This window comes from Macaca mulatta, chromosome 20, assembly GCF_049350105.2.
Source record: "Macaca mulatta isolate MMU2019108-1 chromosome 20, T2T-MMU8v2.0, whole genome shotgun sequence".
In the NCBI taxonomy this organism is placed as follows: domain Eukaryota; kingdom Metazoa; phylum Chordata; class Mammalia; order Primates; family Cercopithecidae; genus Macaca; species Macaca mulatta.
The window spans coordinates 48,736,591-48,760,721 of record NC_133425.1 but is presented as its reverse complement, the minus strand read 5'-3'; the positions used below and the strand labels follow the sequence as shown (position 1 = coordinate 48,760,721).

General features: G+C 35.4%; 1 protein-coding gene across 20 annotated transcripts in view; it reads right to left on the bottom strand.

Moving 5' to 3' along the window:
- Positions 1 to 24,131, bottom strand: part of CHD9 (chromodomain helicase DNA binding protein 9) — a 275,857-nt gene that overhangs the window by 41,608 nt on the left and 210,118 nt on the right. For all 20 annotated transcript variants that reach the window (XM_015126131.3, XM_028840899.2, XM_077984746.1 and 17 more), the window contains 7 exons: positions 22,924 to 23,034; positions 18,563 to 18,759; positions 17,921 to 18,120; positions 11,952 to 12,111; positions 11,429 to 11,518; positions 928 to 1,031; positions 288 to 405 (listed from right to left, as the gene is read on the bottom strand). In XM_015126131.3, coding sequence (XP_014981617.2) covers positions 288 to 405; positions 928 to 1,031; positions 11,429 to 11,518; positions 11,952 to 12,111; positions 17,921 to 18,120; positions 18,563 to 18,759; positions 22,924 to 23,034 — 980 coding nt within the window. The remainder of the gene's footprint in view (positions 1 to 287; positions 406 to 927; positions 1,032 to 11,428; positions 11,519 to 11,951; positions 12,112 to 17,920; positions 18,121 to 18,562; positions 18,760 to 22,923; positions 23,035 to 24,131) is intronic.

Here is a 24,131-nt window from a genome sequence, read left to right as displayed (position 1 = left end):
TCCCCTCTATGCCCCTAGAAGTTTATGAACTCAGTGGCCATGATATACCTATTAAAATGAAAAAAATGAAAAACTCATCTAAAGAATGGGTGTGGTGCATGGCCAACCTCTTCCTCGATCACATTCTGTTAGGTAAGTGCTAACCTATTAGTGTATCTTTAGCTCTTTCAGATTGTAAACTCCAATTCCCTTACTGCTACATCATTTAAAGATAAATAGTGTGACACAGAATATGCTGATATTGAATAGAGACATATAGAAAATTCATGACTCTGAAACACACATACCCATCCATATAATCATTCGCTCTCTGTTCAGCAGCAACTGCTTTGTCATCAGGTTTTCCCACTCTTTCCAAGAAGCATAATGCTGGGTCTGCTCGAATAGTGTTATATTTTTCATATCCTGAAAACATCACCAATTACAAAAGTAAAAAAAGATAAAAAGAAGAAAGGTGTATACATATAAGCATTCCTCATTATTTACAGTGGATGATATTTCTGGACTAAAGGGATATTAAAATGATATAAGTTAAGTATGTTTTCCAGAAATTATCACAAACATTAAATGATCTGGTAATAGATATCTACTAAATTAAAATTTCAGTTACATTTATCAGTTAATATGAAAAATAGGATAAACTGTATTATACACACACACAAACACACAAACATATCTCACATAAGAACTCTTCCTGAGAGAGGAAGTTGTCTTAGATTTACATCCAGGAAGGGTAGGTTACACACGCCACCCTCCCAGGAGGAAATGTGGTGACTGACATAGTCTGGTAGTGTATGCTTTTAATTCTGTATATATAACATAGGTGTTACTGGAATAAAGCTGTTTAAGTGAAAATCAATGAACTGAGAACTGACAGAATTGCCTTATACATGGAAAGGGATACCACCTACCTTACTTCTTACTTACCATGTTTAAAAACTCCAATAAGGAGTGACTTATCAGCATCAAAATCCCACCACTCAGCAGGAACTTCTGAGTGGTCTGGTTCTGGTACCCAAACATCAATGTCACTGTAAGAAAATCATAATATGGCATTATGAATTACTATAAATGAGTCAAAAAGGAGGTAAAATTTTACCTAGCTTTTAAAGCATTGTGGCTTTCAAGAGAGAGCTTAGGATTTCATTATTTTTTAATCATTCATAATTGCCACCAATTAAAATTACAAAATTGTGCAATAACAAAGATACCATAAAATAAACGAATATTGTTAAGCCCAAGAGAAGAAATAAGTTTCAACAATGCTTACTAAACAATTTTCTTAAATTATCATATCCTTTCACTGATTTTCTTTATTTAGAGACAAAGGGTTCTATTGGAAGTAGAGACTATGTCAGCCAACAACTTGGCAATAATCACCTGGTTCAATTATTTCATTTCGCACGTGAGAAAACTGAGGCCCTAAAAGGGTAAATGAACTGCTTTAGGCTGCAGAGCAAGTAATGTCTCCTCTAGACCACTACTGCTAAGAAAACCATGCTGAAAATGCCCTGTAATAGCAAATTTTTGATTCATAATTTGATTGAAACACTCAAGTGTAGGCCAAGCGCAGTGGCTCATGTCTGTAATACCAACACTTTAGGAGGCAGAGGCGGGTAGATCACTTGAGCCCAGGAGTTCAAGACCAGCCTGGGCAATGTGGCAAAACCCCATCTCCACTAAAAATACAAAAAATTAGCTGGGTGTGGTGGCGCACACCTGTAGTCCCAGCTACTTGGGAGGCTGAGATGGGAAAATCTCCAGAGCCTGGGAAGTTGGGGTTACAACAAACCAAGATCATGTTGCTGCACTCCAGCCTGGGCCATGGGAGTGAGACCCTGTCTCAAAAAACAAAAAACACTCAAATGCTGTTTTGATGTTGTAAATAAATAATACAACGCCATAAAATCACAAGACTATTAAAAAGTAAAATAATAAACCCATAATGATTTGATTTGGTAGATTGGTTGTTTTTATGAGTAACAACCACAGAACTGGCAATTTTGCAAATATAATTTTCTTATTCTTCGCTCATCACTTGAAATTATTATTTTCCCAGAAAGCTTCAGCAAGTTATATATATAACATGTCTAAAAACATGTCATCTATAGAAGGACGGAAATGTTCACTTCTTTACCACAGTGATTCAAGTCATTGTCTTCTTTAGCATAGAATACAGTTAACGTCTGACAATGATTAACAAGTATCAATTTATATACACACAAATATATATTTGTATATATACATACACAAATCTGTGTATATATACACACAGACACACACACACACACATTTGCTTGTATTTGACAATGGATAGAGACTGAACAGGATAAATTACTACAAAAAGTTGAATAGTCGAGAACTTCTCTATTTGGTATTCATAAATTACCAATTTTCAAATAACCAGAGATATAAAACAATATAAATTATACAAAGTAGAATTTCATCTGTCTTAACAAAGACCTATAAGAAATGGGGAATTTCCTATTGACAATTAAGTTCTATGGGAAAAGTTAGATTCTAAGTTGGCTGTCTTTGGAAACTCAAATTTTTATATAAAAATAAACGAACAAATGATCAACATGTTCCTAGGACAAGAACCCAATGTGTAATCAAAATATAGGTGAGATAGAAGACACTAGCAGTGAAAAGGAAATGCTTACAAATTTTATAAAAAAAAGGAAACAAATTTACTTATTTTTCACAAATGTTTTACTAGAATTTTTAACTCAAGAAATATAAGGAAGTGGATGAAGAGATCTTTCTATAGATTCTTAAAGGAATTTGTCAGCACTCAAAATGAACACCTTATTATATCTAATTTTGCTTTAAAACAAAAGGGTCACAATTCAGTTTAGAAAAATAGAGAAAAAGGAAGAATGATTTTCTTGTGATATGGAAAAAGTTAAAAAGAAATGAGAAATACGGTTAAAAGAGATACTTATTTTTGAACAAGTTATTAAGTAGGATTAAACAAAGCATTAGCCCTGAAATATGAAGGAAAGAGGAAAGAACACTGGAAACAGAATCCCAGAGGAGAAAAAAAGTGGGTCAGATAGCTCCCTTTGCCAACCATCAGGTGGCACTCTAAGCTCAAAACATTGTGATTACCATCTGAGGTGGAAGGTTTTCCTGCTTGTAAAGAGAAGGCAATCAGTATATAAAACTCATGGTTCAAATTTAAGTGCCGCATGCACATTAGGTATTGTTGATTTCTGTTTTTAAAGACTAACTTGTGTCATCTCTTGCATAAAGTTTCCTTTAACTTCCCCAGGGTAGATCATTCACTCAAAATATATTTAAACAGCATTCACTACATGCCAATAATGGCAATAATAAAGATAGTCATGCACATGCCCTTGTAAAGAGGGACATGCAATATTGTGTGATGAGTGCTGTGGCAGGGTACTCTGGTTATGTGCCTAACTCAGATTTAAGAGGTCATAAAAGGCTGACTCAATGTTGGCTGAGCAGGAAGAGGGAGAGAATGGAAAAAAGGAGGAAAGAATGTTATAACAAGAATGCAAAGACCTGGAGAGAAGAGTAATTAATCATGGCACATTGGAGAAATATGGATCTAAAATTCAGAAGAGAGACATGGGCTACAGATAGGGATTTAGAAGACATAAGCATAGAAACAAAAATTGAAGCCACAAAGATGAGAACACCCAAGAAGAGTAAGTGACAAGAAGAGAAGGCCTATGTGAAGACTCCTTGAACTCTAAGAGACAGATAGAAAACGAGCCTGAAAAGCAGCAAGCAGAAAGGTAAAAAGAAAAACCACAGGAGAATGGTACCATGGAAGCATTTTAAAAAGAAGGAAGTGGTCAACAAAGGTAAAGTAAGGTAAGCACTATGGTATATCCATTAAATTTGGCGGCAAGAATATCAGTGAACATCTGAAGTGAAGAGGTAGAAGCTGCATTGTGGTAGATTGCACAGTGAATGGGAGGGAAGAAAAAGATAACGAACACCGATGCTTCTTTCTTTTCTTTCTTTTTTTTTTTTTTTGGAGACAGTGTCTCATTCTGTCACCCAGGCTGGTGTGCAGTGGTGCAATCACAGCTCACTGCAGCCTTGACCTCTCTAGGCTTATGTGATCCTTCCACCTCTGCCTCCAGAGTAGCTGGGACTACAGGCATACACCACCACAACCAGTCAATTTTTCTACTTTTTGTAGAAACAGGGTTTCGTCATGTTGCCGAGGCTCATCTCAAACTCCCAGGCTCAAATGATCCACTTGCCACGGCCTTCTTAAGTGTTGGGATTACAGGACTGGTCACTGTGAACCCCCTAAAACAAGTTCGGCGGTCAAATCAAGAGAGTAATAATATGGTAGTTTGAAGATATTTTGGGTCCAAAAGCATTAAGTGTTGTGTGCACACACGTGTGTATGTGTAAGTTAAGGTGAGGGAGATGTAAACATGTTAAAATCCAAATGAGGAGGAAAAGGGGGGAAACTAATGAAAGAGGAAAAAGAAGGTACAATCCACAGAGAGCAGTCCCTGGGAAAGTTACAAGTGGATCAGATCCAGTCAGGCTAAGGGAAAGAAGCCAATTAGTTGACAAATATTTACTGAGTGTTTACGATGTCCCAGATTCCATACTTACCTTTAAGCAGCTTAAATTATAATAAAAGAAGACATACAAATAAATTAACGTAATTTTTAAGTAGTAGTAGGCATTATAAATGAAATAAAAGAAGGTTAAATAGTAGTGAATGACTGGTGGGCTACTTAAGCTGAGATTGGCAGGGAAGGTCTATCTAAGAAGGAAATACTTGAGTTGAGATCCAAATAATTTGAAGGGGCGGTTCTGTGGAAGACCTGGGGAAAGAATATTTGGATCAGGAAGAACAGCATAGAATGAACTTGACAGGTTGGCAAAACACAACCACCACTGTGGCTGGAGCATGGTCGGTGAGAGACACAGTGAAGAAAGTGGGTACAGAGTTATGGAAGCACTTGTAGGTCATATGGAATTTGAATTTTACTCTAAGAGAAATTAGAAACATCTGGAGGGTGTTAAGGAGTGCCAAGACCTGATTTTTGCTTTAGAAATACCACTCTGGCTGCTGTGTGAAGGACAGGCCTAGAGAGGCAAAAGTGGAGGCAAACAGACCAGTTTTATGAGGCCACTGCAAAAGTCTAACTGTGAGATCATGGTGGCTTGGACTAGGGATTTGGCAGAGGAGATAGTGAAAGGTACTGAGATTTGGCATGTATTTTGTCAAGCTAACAGGGAAGAGAGGAATCAAGAATAACAACAGAGCAGTGGGTTGTACATTTACTAGGATGGAGAAGACTTGTACATGGGAAGGAAAAGAGAAAGGACTGAAGACAGGAGATTTGGAAAAGCCAGGGGAAGTAAGATGTTAATTAGTCATTTAAGTGGAAATGTTGGGAGGCAGTTGACTGATGGCTTAAAACTCAAGAAAGAGGTCTGGGAGAAATATGTAAATTTCAGATTTACCTGTTTATAGATCATATTGGGTATGATGAAGCTGCATGAGTTCACCTAAGGAAAAAGGTAAGAGAGCTGAGGACAGAGCTCTTGGTCAATCCAGTATTTAGAGATCTGTTAGAGAAATAAGAGCTAGCAAGAGGGAATGAAAAGGAAACAGTAGTGAGAAAAAGGACAACCAGATGGGTATAGTTAACACAAATGCCCACAGAAGACAGCATCTTATGGAGGACAGAGAGTAAATTTAGAGAGTTGATCACACTGTAGGTCATTAGGGGCTGTGTTAAGAACCATTTTAGTGAGACAGTGAAGAAGGAAGATCCATTGGAATGGGTTAAAGAGAAAATGCAAGATAAAGAAGCAGAGATAGTAAATACAGGCAACCTTTTTTGTTGTCTGAATCTTTGCTCTGCCATTTTTATCTGGGTAACCTTAGACAAATTTCTTTTTTTAAAAAAATTCTGTATTTCCATAGGTTTTTGTAGAACAGGTGGTATCTGGTTACATAAGTTCTTTAGTGGTGATTCGTGGGATTTTGGTGCACTCATCTCCCGAGCAGTATACACTGCACCCAATTTGTAGTCTTTTATTCCTCACCCCCTTCCCGCCCTTTCCCCCTGAGACCCCAAAGTGCACTGTATTTCTTATGTCTTTGCATCCTCATAGTTTAGCTCCCACTTATGAGAACATATGATGTTTGGTTTTTCCATTCCATATTGGAGAATAATAGTCTCCAATCCCATCCAGGTTGCTGCAAATGCTGTTAATCCATTCCTTTCTATGTAGAATTCCATCTCATATATATATGAGATATATATGTATGTGTGTGTGTATATATATGTATGTATGTATATATTCCATCATATGTATATATATCACAGTTTCTTTATCCATTCGTTGATTGATGGACATTTGGGTTGGTTCCATTTTTTTTGCAATTGCAAATTGTGCTGCTGTAAACACGTGTGAGCAAGTATGTTTTTAATACAATGACTTCTTTTCCTCTGGGTAAATATCCAGTAGTGGGATTGCTGGATCAAATGGTAGTTAACACTTTTATTTCTTTAAGGAATCTCCACGCTGTTTTCTATGGTGGTTGTACTAGCTTATATTCCCACCAGAAGTGTAGAAGTGTTTTGTTACTATATCCATACCAACATCTATTTTTTTTTATTATTTTGATTATGACCATTCTTGCAGGAGTAAGGCAGTATCGCATTGTGGTTTTGATTTGCATTTCCCTGATCATTAGTGATATTGAGCATTTTTTCCTATGTTTGCTGACCATTTGTATCTGTTCTTTCGAGAATTGTCTGTTCATGTCCTTAGCCCACTTTTTGATGGAATTTTTTTTTTCTAATTTGAGTTTGTTGTGTAGATTCAGGATATTAGTCCTTTGTCAGATATATAGATTGTGAAGATTTTCTCCCACTCTGTGGGTTGTCTGTTTACTCTGCTGACTGTTCCTTTTGCCATGCAAAATCTCCTTAGTTTAATTGAGTCCCAGCTATTTATCTTTGTTTTTACTGCAATTGCTTTTGGGTCCTTAGTCATTATATCCTTGCCTAAGCCAATGTCTAGAAGGGTTTTTCCAATGTTATCTTCTAGAATTTTTATAGTTTCAGGTCTTGGATTTAAGTCCATGATCCAACTTGAGTTGATTTTTTTATAAGGTGAGAGAAGAGGATCCAGTTTCATTCTCCTACATGTGGCTTGCCAATTATCCCAGCACCATTTGTTGAATAGGGTGTTCTTTCCCCACTTTACGTTTTTGTTTGCTTTGTTGAAGATCAGTTGGCTGTCAAGTATTTGGCTTTATATCTTGGTTCTCTATTCTGTTCCATTGGTATGTGTGCCTATTTTTATACCAGTACCATGCTGTTTTGACAACTATGGCGTGATAGTATAGCTTGAAATCAGGTAATGTGGTACCTCCTGATTTGTTCTTTGGTTTAGTCTTGCTTTGTCTATGCAGGCGCTTTCTTAGTTTCATATGAATTTTATGACTGTTTTTTTCTAGTTCTGTGAAGAATGATGGTGGTCTTTTGATAGGAATTGCATTGAATTTGTAGATTGCTTTTGGCAGTATGGCCATTTTCACAATATTGATTCCACCCACCCATAAGCATGGGATGTGTTTCCATTTATTTGTGTCATCTATGATTTCTTTCAGGAGTGTTTTGTAATTTTCCTTGTAGAGAGCTTTCATGTCCTTGGTTAGGTATATTCTTAAGTATCTTTTTTTTTCTTCTTTTTTTTTTTTCCAGCTATTGTAAAAGGAGTTGAGTTCTTGATTTAATTCTCAGCTTGGTCGCTACTGGTGTACAGGAGAGCTACTGATTTGTGTACCTTAATTTTGTACCCTGAAACTTTGCTGAATTCTTTTATCAGTTCTAGGAGCTTTTTGGAGGAGTCTTTAGGGTTTTCTAGGTATACAATCATATCATCAGCAAACATCAACAGTTTGACGTGCTCTTTACCAATCTGAATGCCCTTTCTTTCTCTTGTCTGATTGCTCTGGCAAGGACTTCCAGTACTATGTTGATCAGAAGTGGTGAGAGTGGGCATCCTTTTCTAATTTCAGTTCTCAGAGGGAATATTTTCAACTTTTCTCCAATCCAGTATTATTGTTGGCTGTATGTTTGTTATAGATTGCTTTTATTACATTCAGGTATGTCCCTTGTATGCTGATTTTGCTGAGAGTTTTAATCATAAAAGGATGCTGGATTTTGTCAAATGCTTTGTGTTTACTGAAATGATCATGTGATTTTTGTTTTTAATTCTGCTTATGTGGTTTATCACATTTATTGACTTGCATATGTTAAACCATCTGTGGTATGTAACCCACTTGATCATCGTGGATTACCTTTTTTTGATATGTTGCTGGATTCAGTTAGCTAGTATTCTGTTAAGGATTTTTGCATCTATGTTCATCAAGGATACTGCTCTATAGTTTTCTTTTTTGGTTGTGTCCTTTCCTGCTTTTGGTATCAGGGTGATACTGGCTTCATAATATGATTTAGGGAGGATTCTCTCTTTCTCTGTCTTGTGGAAGAGTGTCAAAGGATTGGTACCAATTCTTCTTTGAATGTCTGGTAGAATTCAGCTGTTAATCCATCTGGTCCTGGGCTTTTTTTTTTTTGTTGGTAATTTTTTTTATTGCCATTTCAATCTCACTGCTTGCTCTTCATCTGCTTAGGGTATCTAACTCTTCCTGATTTAAGGTAGGATGGTTGTATCTTTCCAGAAATTCATCCATCTCCTTTAGGTTTTCTAGTTTACGTACATAAAGGTATTTGTAGTAGCCTTGAATGATCTTTTGTATTTCCATGGTGTCAGTTGTAATATCTCCTGTTTTGTTTCTAATTGAGCTGATTTGGATTTTCTCTCTTCTTTTCTTGGTTAATCTTGCTAATAAATACAGGCAACTTTTTAAAGGAGTTTGTTGTGAAGAGGATTAGGGAAATGGAGTCTGAGAATGTATACTGAGAGAGGTTTTTTCCCTTTCTTTAAGTGACTGCTATTAAGGCATACATGTATGCCAGAAGAATGATGTAGTAAAGAGAGAGAGAAAAAGATCCAAGAAAGAAAAGTAAAGTCCCAGAAAGGTAAGAGTAAAGTCCTCAAAAGTTAAGAGAAACGAGTTCCATGCTGCACAAAGTTTGCCTTAGGAGGAGGGACATTTCTATTGTATCTTGAAGGAACAGGTGGACATATATGCAAGTAAAACTGAAGGTAGCTCTCATCTGATTGTGTCTACTTTTTTCCATGAAATATGTAGCAAGGTCATTATTGGAAGGTGGTAGTTGCAGCGTGGAAAGATGGTTTGAGGAGAGAGGTACAAAATGGTTCTCTTAAAGAGTAGGAATATGAATTGACTAGCCACAACAGTTAAATAGTAGATGTTTAATCTCTTTTGAAATGGGATCTATGCTCACAAATTTGAAGTCATTCAGCATGGCTTGCTTGATTTTCTCCACAAATGTTCAGCTACTTAGGTGCAGGCAAGAAGTAAATGGCTAGCTGGGATTAACCTGAGTTGAGGTTGTAACAGATATCTAGAACAGAAGGAAAGGCAGGTGAAAGGAAATAGATAAGGATTTTAGTTAGCAAGTAGACTGCTAGACTATAGAATCTGTGTTGAATAATGAGGAAAGGAGGGGCATGAAAGTGGTGATGGCTAGTGAGTAAGTGGTAAGATGTGGGGACATCCTGATGAGATTAGAGAATTATAATGAAAGTACCCAAGTTAAATGAGTTAGAAGGAAGGATGTCACTGTCAAAATTCTGATTAAATAAGTGCTGTTACTGGTGATAGCAAGATCAAGTGAATGACCGGGTGACTTTGCAGCTGTAGTGGGGAGAACAAGAGGTAACTGTAGATAAAAGTCAAGGAAATGAGAAACCAGGGTGTTGAATGGATCATAGTTGGATATAGAAGTCAGTCACCATAAAACTTCTTTAATTGTAGTAAGAGGGAAGAAGACTGAGTACAGAAAAATTAAATTTTAGATTTGGTGGCAGGAAGCTGAGGGAATTTCTGTTTTATGGCTTGCTTACATTTCTCTACAAAGCTGGGGGAATATCATTTGCTGAGAATGGGGGGGTTGAGTAATAGGTTTATGCAGAGTGAACTATATAAATTAGATGCTTACAGAGATTGGAGAAGAAAATTGGGAAAGGTTACTTGTAGTATTAAGAGGCAAGATGAAACTAGAAATAGAAAATTCTAGTAGCACCTCCCTGGTATTCTATACATACACAAAAGCATTTATTACATTGCAGTATAGTTTTATCTATTTCCTGCTCACTGACACCATAAACAACTTAGGGATCAAGACTGTATTTTGTCTTTCTATTCCTAGTGCTTCACAGTGCCTGGTGCTTAGTGAGTACTCAAAAAGTACTTCTGTTGGAATGAATGAATTGGTCATTAAATCAGTGTCTGTGTCTGGGGCTGGGTGTGGTGCTCACAACTGTAATCCCAGCACTTTGGGAGGCTGAGGCAGGTGGATCACCTGAGGTTAGGAGTTCGAGACCAGCTTAGACAACATGGTGAAACCTCGTCTCTACTAAAAATACAAAAATTAGCCAGGTGTGATGGCACCTGTAATCCTAGCTACTCAGGGGGCTGAGGCACAAGAATCGCTTGCACCTGGGAGGTGGAGGTTGCAGTGAGTCCATATCATGCCACTGTACTCCAGACTGAGTGACAGAGTGAGAATCTGTTTCAAAATTAATAAATAAACAAACAAATAAAAAATCCGTGTCTGCTTTAATGGCATCTAGGTTAGATACCATTCTTAATATTAATACTACTATTGTTACGTTGTGACTTCTAGTGACGGCCAAGATGAGAGCAATAAAAGAAAGCTAACAAATTGGCAAGGGTTAATTCCCTAAGTTTCATGGATTTTCCACCTTATAAATTTCACAGACTAAGGACCCGCCTAATATACAATATTCTGGTCATATAATTTTTGCCTCATCATGTTATTGAAAAATAAAAATAGGCTGGGCATGGTGGCTCACGCCTGTAATCCCAGCACTTTGTGAGGCCAAGGTGGGTAGATCACCTGAGGTCAGGAGTTCGAAACCAGCCTGGCCAAGATGGTGAAACCCCGCCTCTACTAAAAATACAAAAAATTAGCCAGGCGTGGTGAAGCATGCCTGTAATCCCAGCTACTCGGGTAGCTGAGGCAGGAGAATTGCTTAAACCCGGGAGGCGGAGGTTGCAGTGAGCTGAGATTGTGCCAATGCACTCCAGCCTGGGCAACGAGAGTGAAACTGTCTCAAAAACAATGAATAAATAAAAGAAATATATCATTTAAGCAAGGTGTGGTGGTGTGCCTATAGTGCCAGCTACTCAGGAGGCTGAGGCGGGAGGATCACTTGAACCCAGGAGCTTGAAGCTGCCTGGGCAAGACAACAAGCAAACAAAAATAATAAAAATTGTTTAACTTACCTTGCATCAACTCCATCAAATACTTTCTGACACTCACTTCCAATAACTTCTTGCTTTAGATAATACAGCATTCTCACACGAAGCAAAACCCTAAAAACAAGGGAAAATGAATCAAAAGGCATAAAGATATTAATCGTTTAAAATATTTGGCCATGGGGTTAAAATTAGGAAGGAATTTGTGTACAGATTTTAAAATAATGAAATAATAATTACTTCTGATTAAATGAATCTTATTACTACCATATATATAAAGAACTTCTCCAAAATCTTCATAATCATCATTATTTCATATCCAAGTAAGATATAATGAGCTCATTTGGAAGCCAGTTTTATTTATCTGTTGGTGAGAACAATGACACAAGAGGTATCATGATTTGCTTGAAGGATACCTTGTAAAATTAAGATTAGGATTGGCCCTAGACCATGCTGTCTCTGTACTCAAAATCAGCATGCTTAAAGATTATTAATAAATTTAAAACAGTAAACATTTAAAGAGTTGTGTTTAAAATACCCTACTACCTACTTATTACAGTGGTGTTTTATATGTTTTTTGTAGCCTTCATCTTGAAGCAGCTGCTCGGGATTATATTTTCGAAGCCATTCTGCTTTTTGTATATCAAATGAGCTTGTTTGAGTTTTTACTTTCTTCCCTTTTCGACCCCTGGGTACAGGAGCTGATAGGCCTGTTAAAATAAGAAGGACATGTAAAATTAGGAATAATTTCTATAAAAATTTGCAATTTGAAAGATTGTTTCAATGCAAGAAATTTCTGGAGACTTTCTGAGGTCTTTTCAGAGAACTTTAAAATACTAGTAACAATACTGACCCAATCACAAATCAAGATGATGGTTTTATACATATTAAAACATATTTCCCCCAAGTAACTAACAATTCTGCGTCTCATATTAATTATTCTGATTTCCTTTTTGTTCCAAAACAGATTTTTTATTACAAATGTAAAACCCAAAAGATCAAGCCTATGCCCTCTGCTTTACTTTTGCTTTCCTAGATACTAAAAGGTATGTTTTGCCCTCCACTCTTGCTTTTCAAAAATGATTTAGATAGATTAGGTTAGCCATCCTGTTCAAGATAGCTAAACTCATTTTAGTTATTTGAGTTATTTGTTGTGAAATATTTAAAAACTACAAAAAAGTACTGCCACTCTCTTCACGTTCACATATTCCATGTTTACTTAGTTTATTTATTTATTTATTTTTTTGAGACAGAGTCTCTGTTGCTCAGGCTGGAGTGCAGCCGTGTGATCTTGGCTCGCGCAACCTCTGCCTCCTGGGTTCAAGTGATTCTCCTGCCTCAGCCTCCCGAGTAGCTGGGATTACAGGCACGCAGCACCACGCCTGGCTAACTTTCATGTTGGCCAGGCTGGTCACAGACACTTCGTTTTTTATTAAAGGAAGTAATATATACTTGAAGTCCCTATGTAGTCCTCTCCTATCAAATTCACTCATTCCTTCCCAGAGATTACCACTACTCTGAATTTGTTTTTCCATTCCATGCAAGTTTATACTATTATTACCTATCTTGGATAAGTATTTAGTATTTAAGTTTTCAGATATAATACTATAAATATAAGCCTGAAAACCTTATTTATTACTCTGAACTTTTAAAAGCTTTATCCTGGTTGACTCATAAGGCTCTAATTCATCTATTTTTGTTTCTGTATAATAATTTATTACATAACTATAGCACCTCATATTTATTAATCTTCCATCATATTTGAGCTGTTTTGTTTGTAATTTTTCACAATTGTTAATAATGCAGTTTTGACTCCTCCTGCAATTCTTGTATCTCATTTACCTTTTCCTTGCCATTTTATACCAGGTGGGTACTCTACTACAATGGTACATAGAGCACTATATGGATTTGTCCACTTTTCCTTATAATTTTGGCCGAGGTTCTTTTTTTTTTTCCCTTTACCTTTTGAGACTATTTTAGATGTATATAAGTTCATACTTGTTATAGTTTCTTCTATGGATTCTTTTTGATTATTAGGTAGTGTCCCTTTTTTTTTAATTCCAATTGATACCTTCCATCTTAAATTCACTTTGTTCTATGTTAACGGTACTACAACATTTTGTACGGTTTAGTATTTGCATGGTATAGTTTTTACTAAATAAACTTTTAAGCTTGTTTGGTGTTTAATAATATCTCTTTAAAGTACAAAAATGTTTATTTTCCCCCATCTAACAATTTTCCTCTTTTAACAGGTGAAAATATACATAGGCTGCATACATATGTTTATATATTTATTTTTACAATTTTATTGTTTATCATACCTTCCTTCTTTCTGTGTTTTGCTAGAATGATAAATAGTTCTGTATTCCAATCTTCTCTTCCCTTGTTGGTTTGAAAACAGTACATACTTAAAAATATACATGCTTAAATTTTCCTAATGAAATCTGTAGATATTCTGTATTTCCAATTTTCTTCCTAACAAGATTTTCCCAGATTCATCATTCGATCTTCTTTTTACTTTTTCATTTCATTATGTGTTGTTACAATTTATAGGCTTCTGCTTTCACTGTTTTTACAGCACCTTATTCTTTTGAAGTCATGGTATATTTGAAGTATCTTTGAAGATATTAATGATAGTTAAAGAAAAGGTGTCCTCCTTTTTGCAATCCTTGTTTCCTTAGAGTTCGTTTTAATGTTTTTTTTTTCTTTCTTTTTATTTTTATTTTTTGAGACAGAGTCTCGCTCTGTCACCCAGGCTGGAGTGCAGTAGCATGATCTCGGCTCACTGCAACCTCTGCCTCCTGAGTTCAAGTGATTCTCACAACTCAGCATCCCAAGTAGCTGGGATTACAGGCATGTGTCACCATGGCTGGCTACTTTTTGTATTTTTAGTAGAGAGGGGGTTTCACCATTTTGGCCAGGCTGGTCTTGAACTCTTGACCTCAAGTGATCTGGCCACCTCAGCCTCCCAAACTGCTGGGATTACAGGGGTGAGCCACCGTGCCCAGCCAATGGTTTTTTGGCTCTTTCATGTTGGAGACTTTCCTGAGATTCCTGATAATCCTTGGCTGTGTTTGCTCTTATTTAAGTGTGACAAATAAAAAAGGTGATAGGGAGACTGAAGAGATGGAGCATAGTGATTGTGGGCTCACTGAAGGGTAACTGGCGGTTTTTTGTTTTTTTTTTTTTCCTGTCATTATCTTTAGATTTGGGGCGAGCCTTTTAGTTTTATTCCTCGAGCAATGAATCAACCAGTATGCACACAGTTATTTAATCCCTATTTAGCAGCTCCACAACTCAACTACCAGTGCAACCCAGACTTCTATTTTACTCTTTCCAGAAAAAAATTTTTAGTCCATTTTCGTCCTGGCTACATGGAACTGAAGAGGGTATTTAGGGCCCTTTTTAAACTGCTTTGAATGAAAGCCTCTATCCTTTCACACCCACTTCCAGAGGCTCCTGATGTCACAAATTCCTAAGACATTTGGGAAATCCGTAAAGCAAAGCAGTTTGCCTTTCCCACTGCTGACCTAAGAATCAGCTCTCTCAGGTTGGTTAAATCAGTTATCACTAATATATTTGCCTCCAGCTTCCAAAATCTTGTTGCTGTTTCCTCTCCCATTCTCTATCCATTTTTGAGAGTTTATGCTTATTTTAAAATTATAGAATACAAGTATATACAACAGTCCCATTATCCACCTTCAATAATTATCAACTCATGGCCAATTCTGTTCACCCCCAATCTTTCATATTATTTTGAAGTAAATGTAAGAAATCAATCATTTCATTCATAAATATCAAAGGTATCTTTTAGCAATATCTAAAAGATATTTAGTGATACCTAAATTTAACAGAGGTATCTGTTTAGTGATAAAGCCTCCATTAAAATAACTACAATACTATTATCAGCCCTAAGGAATGCAATAATAGCTTCTTAATATTCAGTATTCTAAAGTCTAATTAGTTAATAAAGATAATAAAACATTTACTCTGGGTTGTTTCAATCAGGATCTAAATAAAGCCCCCACAGCACTTTAGGAGGCTGAGGCAGGAGGATCACTTGAGCCCAGGAATTTGAGACACACTTGGGCAACAAAGTGAGACTCCATCTCTTACAAAAAAAAAAAAAAAATTAGCCAGGTGTGATGGTACACGCCTGTACTCCCAGCTACAGGGGAGGAGGATCGCTTGAGCCCAGGAAGTTGAGGCTGCAGTGAGCGGCGTTCATGCCACAACACTCCAGCTTAGGCCAAGGAAGGAGACCCTGTCCCAAAACATAAAAATAAAAATAAAGTCCCCAGACCCCACACTGCAACTGGTTGATAACTTTTCAATCTCTTTTAGGTTATAGCAGGGTTTCATTCTTGGCACTACAATATTTTGAGCAGGATAGTTCTTCATTGTGGGGGGCGGGGTGCTATCTGTGAACTCCTGGCCTCTATCCACTAGATGCCAGTAACACGCTCAAGGTTGTGACAGCCTGTAGTAGGGGTGGGATTGGGGCAGAAAATCATCTTTGGCTGAGAATCACTGGGGTAGATACCTCTCTATTCACTCCTAATCTGATAATTTATTTATTGAGGAATCCAAGTCTTTTGTTCTGTAGAATTTATTAAGCTTAGTGTCTTACTTTTTTCTACTGGAGTTTCAAGAAAGAGTGAAATTACATTTGTGTGATTCTCCCATCTACCTCAGGTCTTCACATTAATTAAATTCATCATCTCCTATTAAAATAGGCCTACACTGGGCTGGCGCGGTGGCTCAAGCCTGTAATCCCAGCACTTTGGGAGGCCGAGACGGGCGGATCACAAGGTCAGGAGATCGAGACCATCCTGGCTAACACAGTGAAACCCCGTCTCTACTAAAAAAATACAAAAAACTAGCCGGGTGAGGTGGCCGGTGCCTGTAGTCCCAGCTACTCGGGAGGCTGAGGCAGGAGAATGGCGTAAACCCGGGAGGCGGAGCTTGCAGTGAGCTGAGATCCAGCCACTGTACTCCAGCCTGGGCGACAGAGCGAGACTCCGTCTAAAAAAAAAAAAAAAAAAAAAAAAAAATTGGCCTACACTGACCACCCTATCTAAAATGGGTGCTTTCTGTTGTTTTCCATCTCAATAGTTTATTTACTTCACAGTAATTACCACAATCTGTAACTAATGTACAGTCTTACTATGTCTACCTGGTTAGGAGGTAAGGTTCATGAGCTCAGGGATCTTGTCTATCTTGTTTCTTCTTATCTTTTCAACATCTTGCACAAGACACACACCAGGCATTCAATAGATATTTTTTGATTAAATAGAATAACACTGTAACAAATTTAAGGGTATAGTAATTCTTTTTATTTTTTACTGAAAATTTTATGCTATAAAATAATTATTTTATACAAAAAAGAATGTTCTGTTAGCAAGGCTGAGGAGAAAAAAGTATATATCAGAGCATATATCTCTGATAGGACTGTAAATTGGCATAACCATTTTGGACAGCAAATTAAAGCATAATGAAAATTTAGGCCAGGCATGGTGGCTCATGTCTATGATCCCAGCACTTCGGGTGGCTGAGGCGGAAGGATTACTTGAGCCCAGGAGTTCAAGACCAGCCTGGTCTTGAATATATATACCAGGTCTTGAATATATATATACCAGAATATATACCAGTACCTGACTCTACAATATAAAAAATTTTTTAAAAGCCGGGTGTGCTGCTACATGCCTGTGGTCCCAGCTACTCAAGAGGTTGAGGCAGAAGGATGGCTTGAGCCCAGAAGGTCGAGGCTGCATTGAGCCATGTTTGCATCACTCTAGCCTGGGGGACAGAGCAAAACCCTGTCTCAAATAATAAACAAAAATTAAAAAGTATTATGAAAATTTAAAATGCATATCAATGTTTCTCAAACTTTAATATGTACACTAATTCCTACGGATCTTGTTAAAATGCAGATTCTTAATCAGTAAATCTGAGGCCTAAGATTCTGCATTTCTAAGAAGCTTCCAGAAGATGCTGATGCTGTTGACCCAGAGACCACATTTTAGGTAATAAAGATGCATATAAGCTATACTCTAAAAATTCCATTTTTGATATCTACTTTAGTGGAAGATTTATTTTCATGCACAAGGAGGAGGGTACATGGATCTTCTCTGAAACTTGTTTTTTAATTGTCTAAAATTGAAACTACCTAAATAACCATCATTAAAGGAGATATTAAATAAATTATGCAATATCCATACTACAGAATACTAAGCAGAACTTAAAAAATCAGATAGATCTATATGAGCATAGATGGAAAGACCTCTAAGACATTTAGTTGGGTCATCAATTCGAAACAGATACGTATTTGATAACAAAATGTAAAATCCACCAAACTGATAACATTGGCATTTTCTGAAGCTGGAACTTGAATTGGGAGTGAAGGTTAAGGTTCCTTAATATTATTTGTAATGCTTCTATACTTTATAGGAGAATATGTTAAGTATTGCTTATATAATTAAAAATAAATTTTAAAAGCAAATGAAACAATGTTCTTACCTAGATGATTCTGTAGCTCTCGTGTCTGTCCATCTTCAGTTGGAGTAATGAGATCCCATATGAAACCTTTAATCTTCTCATCTCCTCGGTAGTGAACAAGGCAATATGCTAAGAGGGCTCGGCAAATTATCTCTACATCGTGTTCATTTAGCTGCCTTTTGAAACGGCCATGAGATAGAATCTCTCTCCATCGGCCCCACCTGGTTAAAAAGGGTATAGTTACATTGATATTGAGTGAAGTTCTAGAGAAAAATATAACTCATAAAGACACGAAAAACTAAAAAAAAAAAAATTGTCATTTTTGCTAATTAAGTCTTCCCTACCCATGCATAGAATGTAGAGGAATGATACAGTAATTTCTAGTATATTTTATTCAGTAATGGATAACATCTAATTCATATTACGGGATGTGCAAATTTAAGAACAAGACGTTTGACTTTAGTGATACTTTGACAATTTAAATACTTAAGGATAATTTCATCATTCTGCTATTACATATATGTTAAAAATAGAAAGTGTACTTTAAAAGTAAATTTTAATGATTCTAAGAAGATAAAAAAAAATATAGTAAAAACCAGTATATATTTTCTGTAACATTACCTACCAGACTACTTAGAGCAAACATTAAAAACAATGTTTTACCCATAAACTAGCAGGTTTTTCTCAACTCTAAAGCATTCGGTTCTTCCATAGCCATTGGAACGGTCACAGGGTCTCCGGAGTTTGGGCTTTTCATCTCCTTCACTTTCAGCTTCAGATAATTCAGCCAATTCATCTTTTGTGGCACTAAAAGGTCTTGTTTGCTTCCTAATTCTTGGAGTGTCAATAACCAAGCTGTTCTGTAAAACAGAACAGCTATTACTTGAAGGTATTTTTATGATTTTGCTTATAACAGTGTTCTACATTTTCACCTTGTACAAACAATAATTACAGAAACACAGACAAAAAGAAATTACTAACAATTTCACCAACCTATTCAGTCAACTTAGAATTTCTTATATTCCTTTAGAATTCTTGCTACCACACATGTAAAATTTTATGACATTATAGTCATAGGATAAAAAGAACTTGATATTTTGCATATTAATATAACAGCATTGTAATAATAAAAATATTTTAAACTGAATTTATGCCTTCTAATTTTTCTTTACCTAATTCATAATTTAGATTGTTCTTAATTTTTAAAATAAATAATGCCAAAGTTTATTCTAAAGACAAATTCAAAAGAAGGGAAGTATCCAGAAATGGAAATACTGGTCAAAGGTTATGAACATTTTACAGTGCTTTTCAAAAGACTTATAATAGTACACAAAACACAAGGCAGTTAATTGCATCATCCTCAGTACGTTCAATTCAGTTTAATTCATTCAAAACAATTTAAGTTAACATACTTTTTATTTTTACTGAGAAACTTCTCTAAGCTAGGCACTATGTTATGGGCTGTGGTATAATGATGAGTAAGGCAGTTTCTACTCATAAGGAATCCAAAGTTTTAGTTACACAGACAAATGTGTCACTAAATAAATGCTATTTGGGATGAAATTTTTTATGATACAAAAGGTATCATAGTCAGAGAAAATGTCACAAAGTAGTGATACTAGAAAGACTTACTAAAGAATTAAAAGTAGTTTGCCAGGCAGTCAGGGAAGAGATAGCATTACAAGCAGAGGAAAGAGCAAGGGACCTGAAATGGCATCAGATATTCAGGAAATGCTTATGTCCTAGAGCAGAAGAGGAAAAATGGTAGGAGAGAAGGCAAGGACCAGACCATAAAGGTCCTGGTATGCCATAATATGTATGGAGTACATTATATTTAAGGGGGCATATGATGTCCTATGATAGGTGATGTTAACTTTTGCCAAGTTTCTCCACTGTGAAGTTACTAGTTTTCCTTTTGGAATTAATAAGTATTTTGGAGGATAAACTTTGAAGACACATAAATATCTTGGGTCTCAAACTTTTACCCACTAATTTTAGAATTCACTGATGGATCTTATATGCTACAATTATTAGTATAGTTGATTCATGGTGATTTTTCATTTCCTGCATTCCTTCTACATTTACTAAATGGCATTCTTCCATAAGAAAGAGTTATCCCTTTTCCTCTTTTTTCCCTTCCCAGTTTCCTTAAAAAAACAAAAAACTAATTGTATTTTTTTCTTAATTTTCAAATGTCTTTATCCCCAAATCTTTTGAGATTTGATACATTTTTTATCAACTTATATTAGCTTTTATATAACAGAAACATTAACTTTCGTATACATGTCTGCTACAAATAGTGTCGCCAGTCTGACTGCACTTTCATTTTTCCATTACATAATTCTGTCTTGTATACATATACCAATCACTTCCTTTATAATTTCAAATTTAGAATGTTTTCCCACCCAAATATCTGTGAAAAGAAATCTAACTTCTATTTTTCATGTTTTGATTAAAAAAACACTTAAAAACTTTTTATCACAAATTAGAGTTTACTTGGTACAGAGCATAGGATTATAATGCTCCTCCCAAATGCCAATACAATATCCTAATCACCACTTATTAAATCATCTTTCTTTAGCACTATTTGTATATTTCATAAACTTATACTTTGATCTTTTTCTGTTATCTTATTCTTTGCTTTGTATCTTTGTCAGTACCATACTTTTTAAACTATTGTTTTATATTAATATATTTTATTTAAAAAAATTTTTTTTTAAAGACAGGTTCTTGATGTCACTCAGGCTGGAGTGCAATGGCACAATCAAAGCTCACTGCAGCCTCAAACTCTTGGGGTCAAGCTATCCTCACACCCCAGGCTCCTTCATAGCTAGGATTACAGACATGCACAACCACGCTTAGCTAATTTTAAATTTTTTTTGTAGAGAACAGGGTCTCTCGCTATGTTGCCTAGGCTGATATCAAACTCCTAGCTTCAAGCAATCCTCCTGCCTCAGCCTCCTGAAGTACTGGGATTATACAGGAATGAGCCACTGTGCCCAGTTGTATTAATATATTTAGATACTTTAACATACAGTAATTTTAGTCTTTATTGTACATTTTCAGAAAAGTCTTTAATTTTTTACAAAAGTATAAACTTTAAAATGTTTTTGCACAAGTATTAAATGACTATATGCTTACATAAGTTTATTTACAAAATCCTTAACTCCTTAAAATAATCTACAAAGCCCTGTTGATTTGGCCCATGTCTTCAGTCTCTGACCTCACCTATTACCACCATGCTCACTAACTCTTCACATTCTGCCATAATGTATTTCTGCTTCTAGAATACACAAGCTTCTTTCCACCAGTGTCTCATTGCCATTCCCTCTGCCTCAAAGCTTTTCCTGACATTACAGTGTATTGGCTCTTTCTCATCACTCAAGTTTCAGTGCAGATAATCCTTTTGCAGTGACCTCCCTTCATCACTTTACCTAGTGTAATTCTACCTCTCCAGCATTCTCTACCATCTTACTGCTTTATTTTCCTCACTCCTTAAATTATCTTATATATTTGTTTACTACTTTCTGACCCACCAGGATGTAATTACCAATATATACTGCTGAAAAATCACAAATAGAGATCATATCGTAAGTATCATTCTGCATCTCTCTCTTTCTCTGTCTTGGAGCTGTTAGTCCACAGTAGATGGTGCATAAGAATGTCCATTCTTATTATTTTAAAATTATTTTTAATTATTGCATTAGACAGTATGAATGTACCATTGCTCCCGTATAGAAAATTTAGTTTCTAAATTTTTGCTATAACAAAAAATGTTGCAATGAATATCATTGTACTATATTATCATTGTACATGTATGCTTACTGCTGTAGGACAGATTCCTAAGAGTGCATTAAATATTCTTCCAATAAAAATTTAAAATTATTTTGTCTAGTTATAAGAAAAAATTGTTTAACATTCTGATTTGCATTGCATTACATCTATACATTACAATTTCTATGTTTACAAACGAACTGTTAAAATGCTTAAAATATTCCCAATAGACACATCTCCCAACCAAATTTCACTTTACAGAAATCAAACGCAGCTTTCTTTAGGTATATTCTTAAGTGTTCTATATCTTTTTTTTTCTACTGTGAAGTAGATATCCTATTGCATTATATTTTTCTACTTCTGTTAGTACTGATATTTAGGAAGGCTCAATGGCATATTTATCTTCTATCTAGTTAATTCACTAAACTCACTTATGAACTTTTACAGTGTTTTACAGACCCCACTACTTGTTTAGGCATATGAACATGCTATATGCCAATAATATTTTTTTTAATTACCTTTTCATGGTTACTTGTTTCACACAGAATTACATATATTTCCAAAATGCATTCAACAATAATAATTATGCATGGTAGTGGTGTTACTCCTAATTGTAAAGATTTACATTTTAAAAGGCTACCTATCAAAAAAGATCCAATGCATCAGTGCTTAATATAAAATTCCTTTAATCATCTGTTATTTTGATAACTGGTAAGACTCAAAAACATTGATTTCTATGCAATTATTAGACAAGTGTGTCTTAGTAAATAAGCAGTTATGCTACTATTATCAGTTCCATAAAGTCAATTTTAGCATTTTGGCTTTTTCTTAGCTCAAGAGAAGTCGTAAGACAGTTTTAAAAATGCCACTTTCTTGACTCTTTTTTTCTCCTTTTATTTACATTTTACTAGATCATCATGAATGGGTTCTGACACTAAGAAAACATTAAAGAGAAAATAAATGTAACCCATGATTTGAAGACATTAAAAAAATTTTTAAAACATATTATAATTTTAAGAATGTAAATTATATCCAAAAGTTAAACTTTCCCTGTAGGATAACCCATCATGGGAGATAACAGATATTAAATTGAAGGAGTACCTCACTCAGTTCATTCTGCTACCCTACTTCAATTTATATATGCAGAAATTTATTTTAGTAACTGCATAATTGAACACCTTAAAATATTACAATACTATTGCCAAAGTATCCCAAAAGCAAGTTTATTTTAGAGGGATAAAAATACTTACTCTGCCACTGATGGCCTCTATATCTATTTCTGCCTTTTTAGCCCATTTTTGCCAGAAGTTGGGATCATCTAAAGAAATATCTGTCCGGTTTCCAGATGCCACAAAACTCGCCTGAAATACATAATGGCAGTTGTAGAGGAAAAAATCTATCACAAGTACACTTAAAACATTATCTCCTCACATTTACTATGGATAGAATTTGGATTCCACATACTCATACATCAAAGGGTGTTTCAAATTCAGTGGTCTGAAACATAGCACTGCGTCTGCTTAAGGTAAAGGCTTAATGCAAACAGGCTGAAGTTTAGGAGCAGAATTAAATTATTACTGTTGGTTAACTCTTATACTTTTGGTAAGTAAGGATTGAATCTTTTTGGTAAGGAGGCTACACAGAATGGAGGTATGGTTTCTAAAAACACTACAAGATCATTAAGAAATTAGGTTAGAGAACAAGAATTTCCAAATCTGCCTGCACTACAGAGTTAATTTTCGGGTCTATTTCTAGTTTATTTTCATCACATTTTCAGATAGATATATCTCCTAAAGGAAATATAACACAGGATATGGGAAATGAAGGAAAATAAATCATTGTCATTTTAAAAACTCTTTTCCTAAAAACACACAAAAAAGAAAAACTCTACCACAGAAACATTGCATTAACTATTGTAAAAATTTAAGAAAATATTGAGGAGCAAAAGAAGAAAATACAAGTGATTTATTTTCATAAATACTGTGGAAATTATAAAATCTTTTAGTTGGAAGAAACTTTAAAGATAACACTTCAACTCTGTAACTTGTGGTCTAATAACCATTATTTACAACTTAAATCACTGTAAATAGGCCTCATCAAAAAATGTCATCAAAGTGCTTTATAAAAGTGAAAGAAGCATTGGACATACACAATGTGTTAAGGGCCTGAAAAATGCATGCCAATTTTTATAAAAATAAATAGAAGAATATGGTCGCATAAAATGATTTTCAAAGGAGAATAGAGGTAAATGGTTTTAAGATAATGCCCAATTATCGGAGATACAAACAAAAGGTAAAAATCTTAATTAAAAAAAAGTCTTGATAAAATTTAAAAGACCCAGAAAAATCCCACATTAAAAAGATAAAAGTGTTAAAAGCAAACAAGCCATTTTTTGACATTCAAGATAACTGTCAGTTTAAGCACTAGGTAATTAATACCAAGGAATTATGTTTTATTT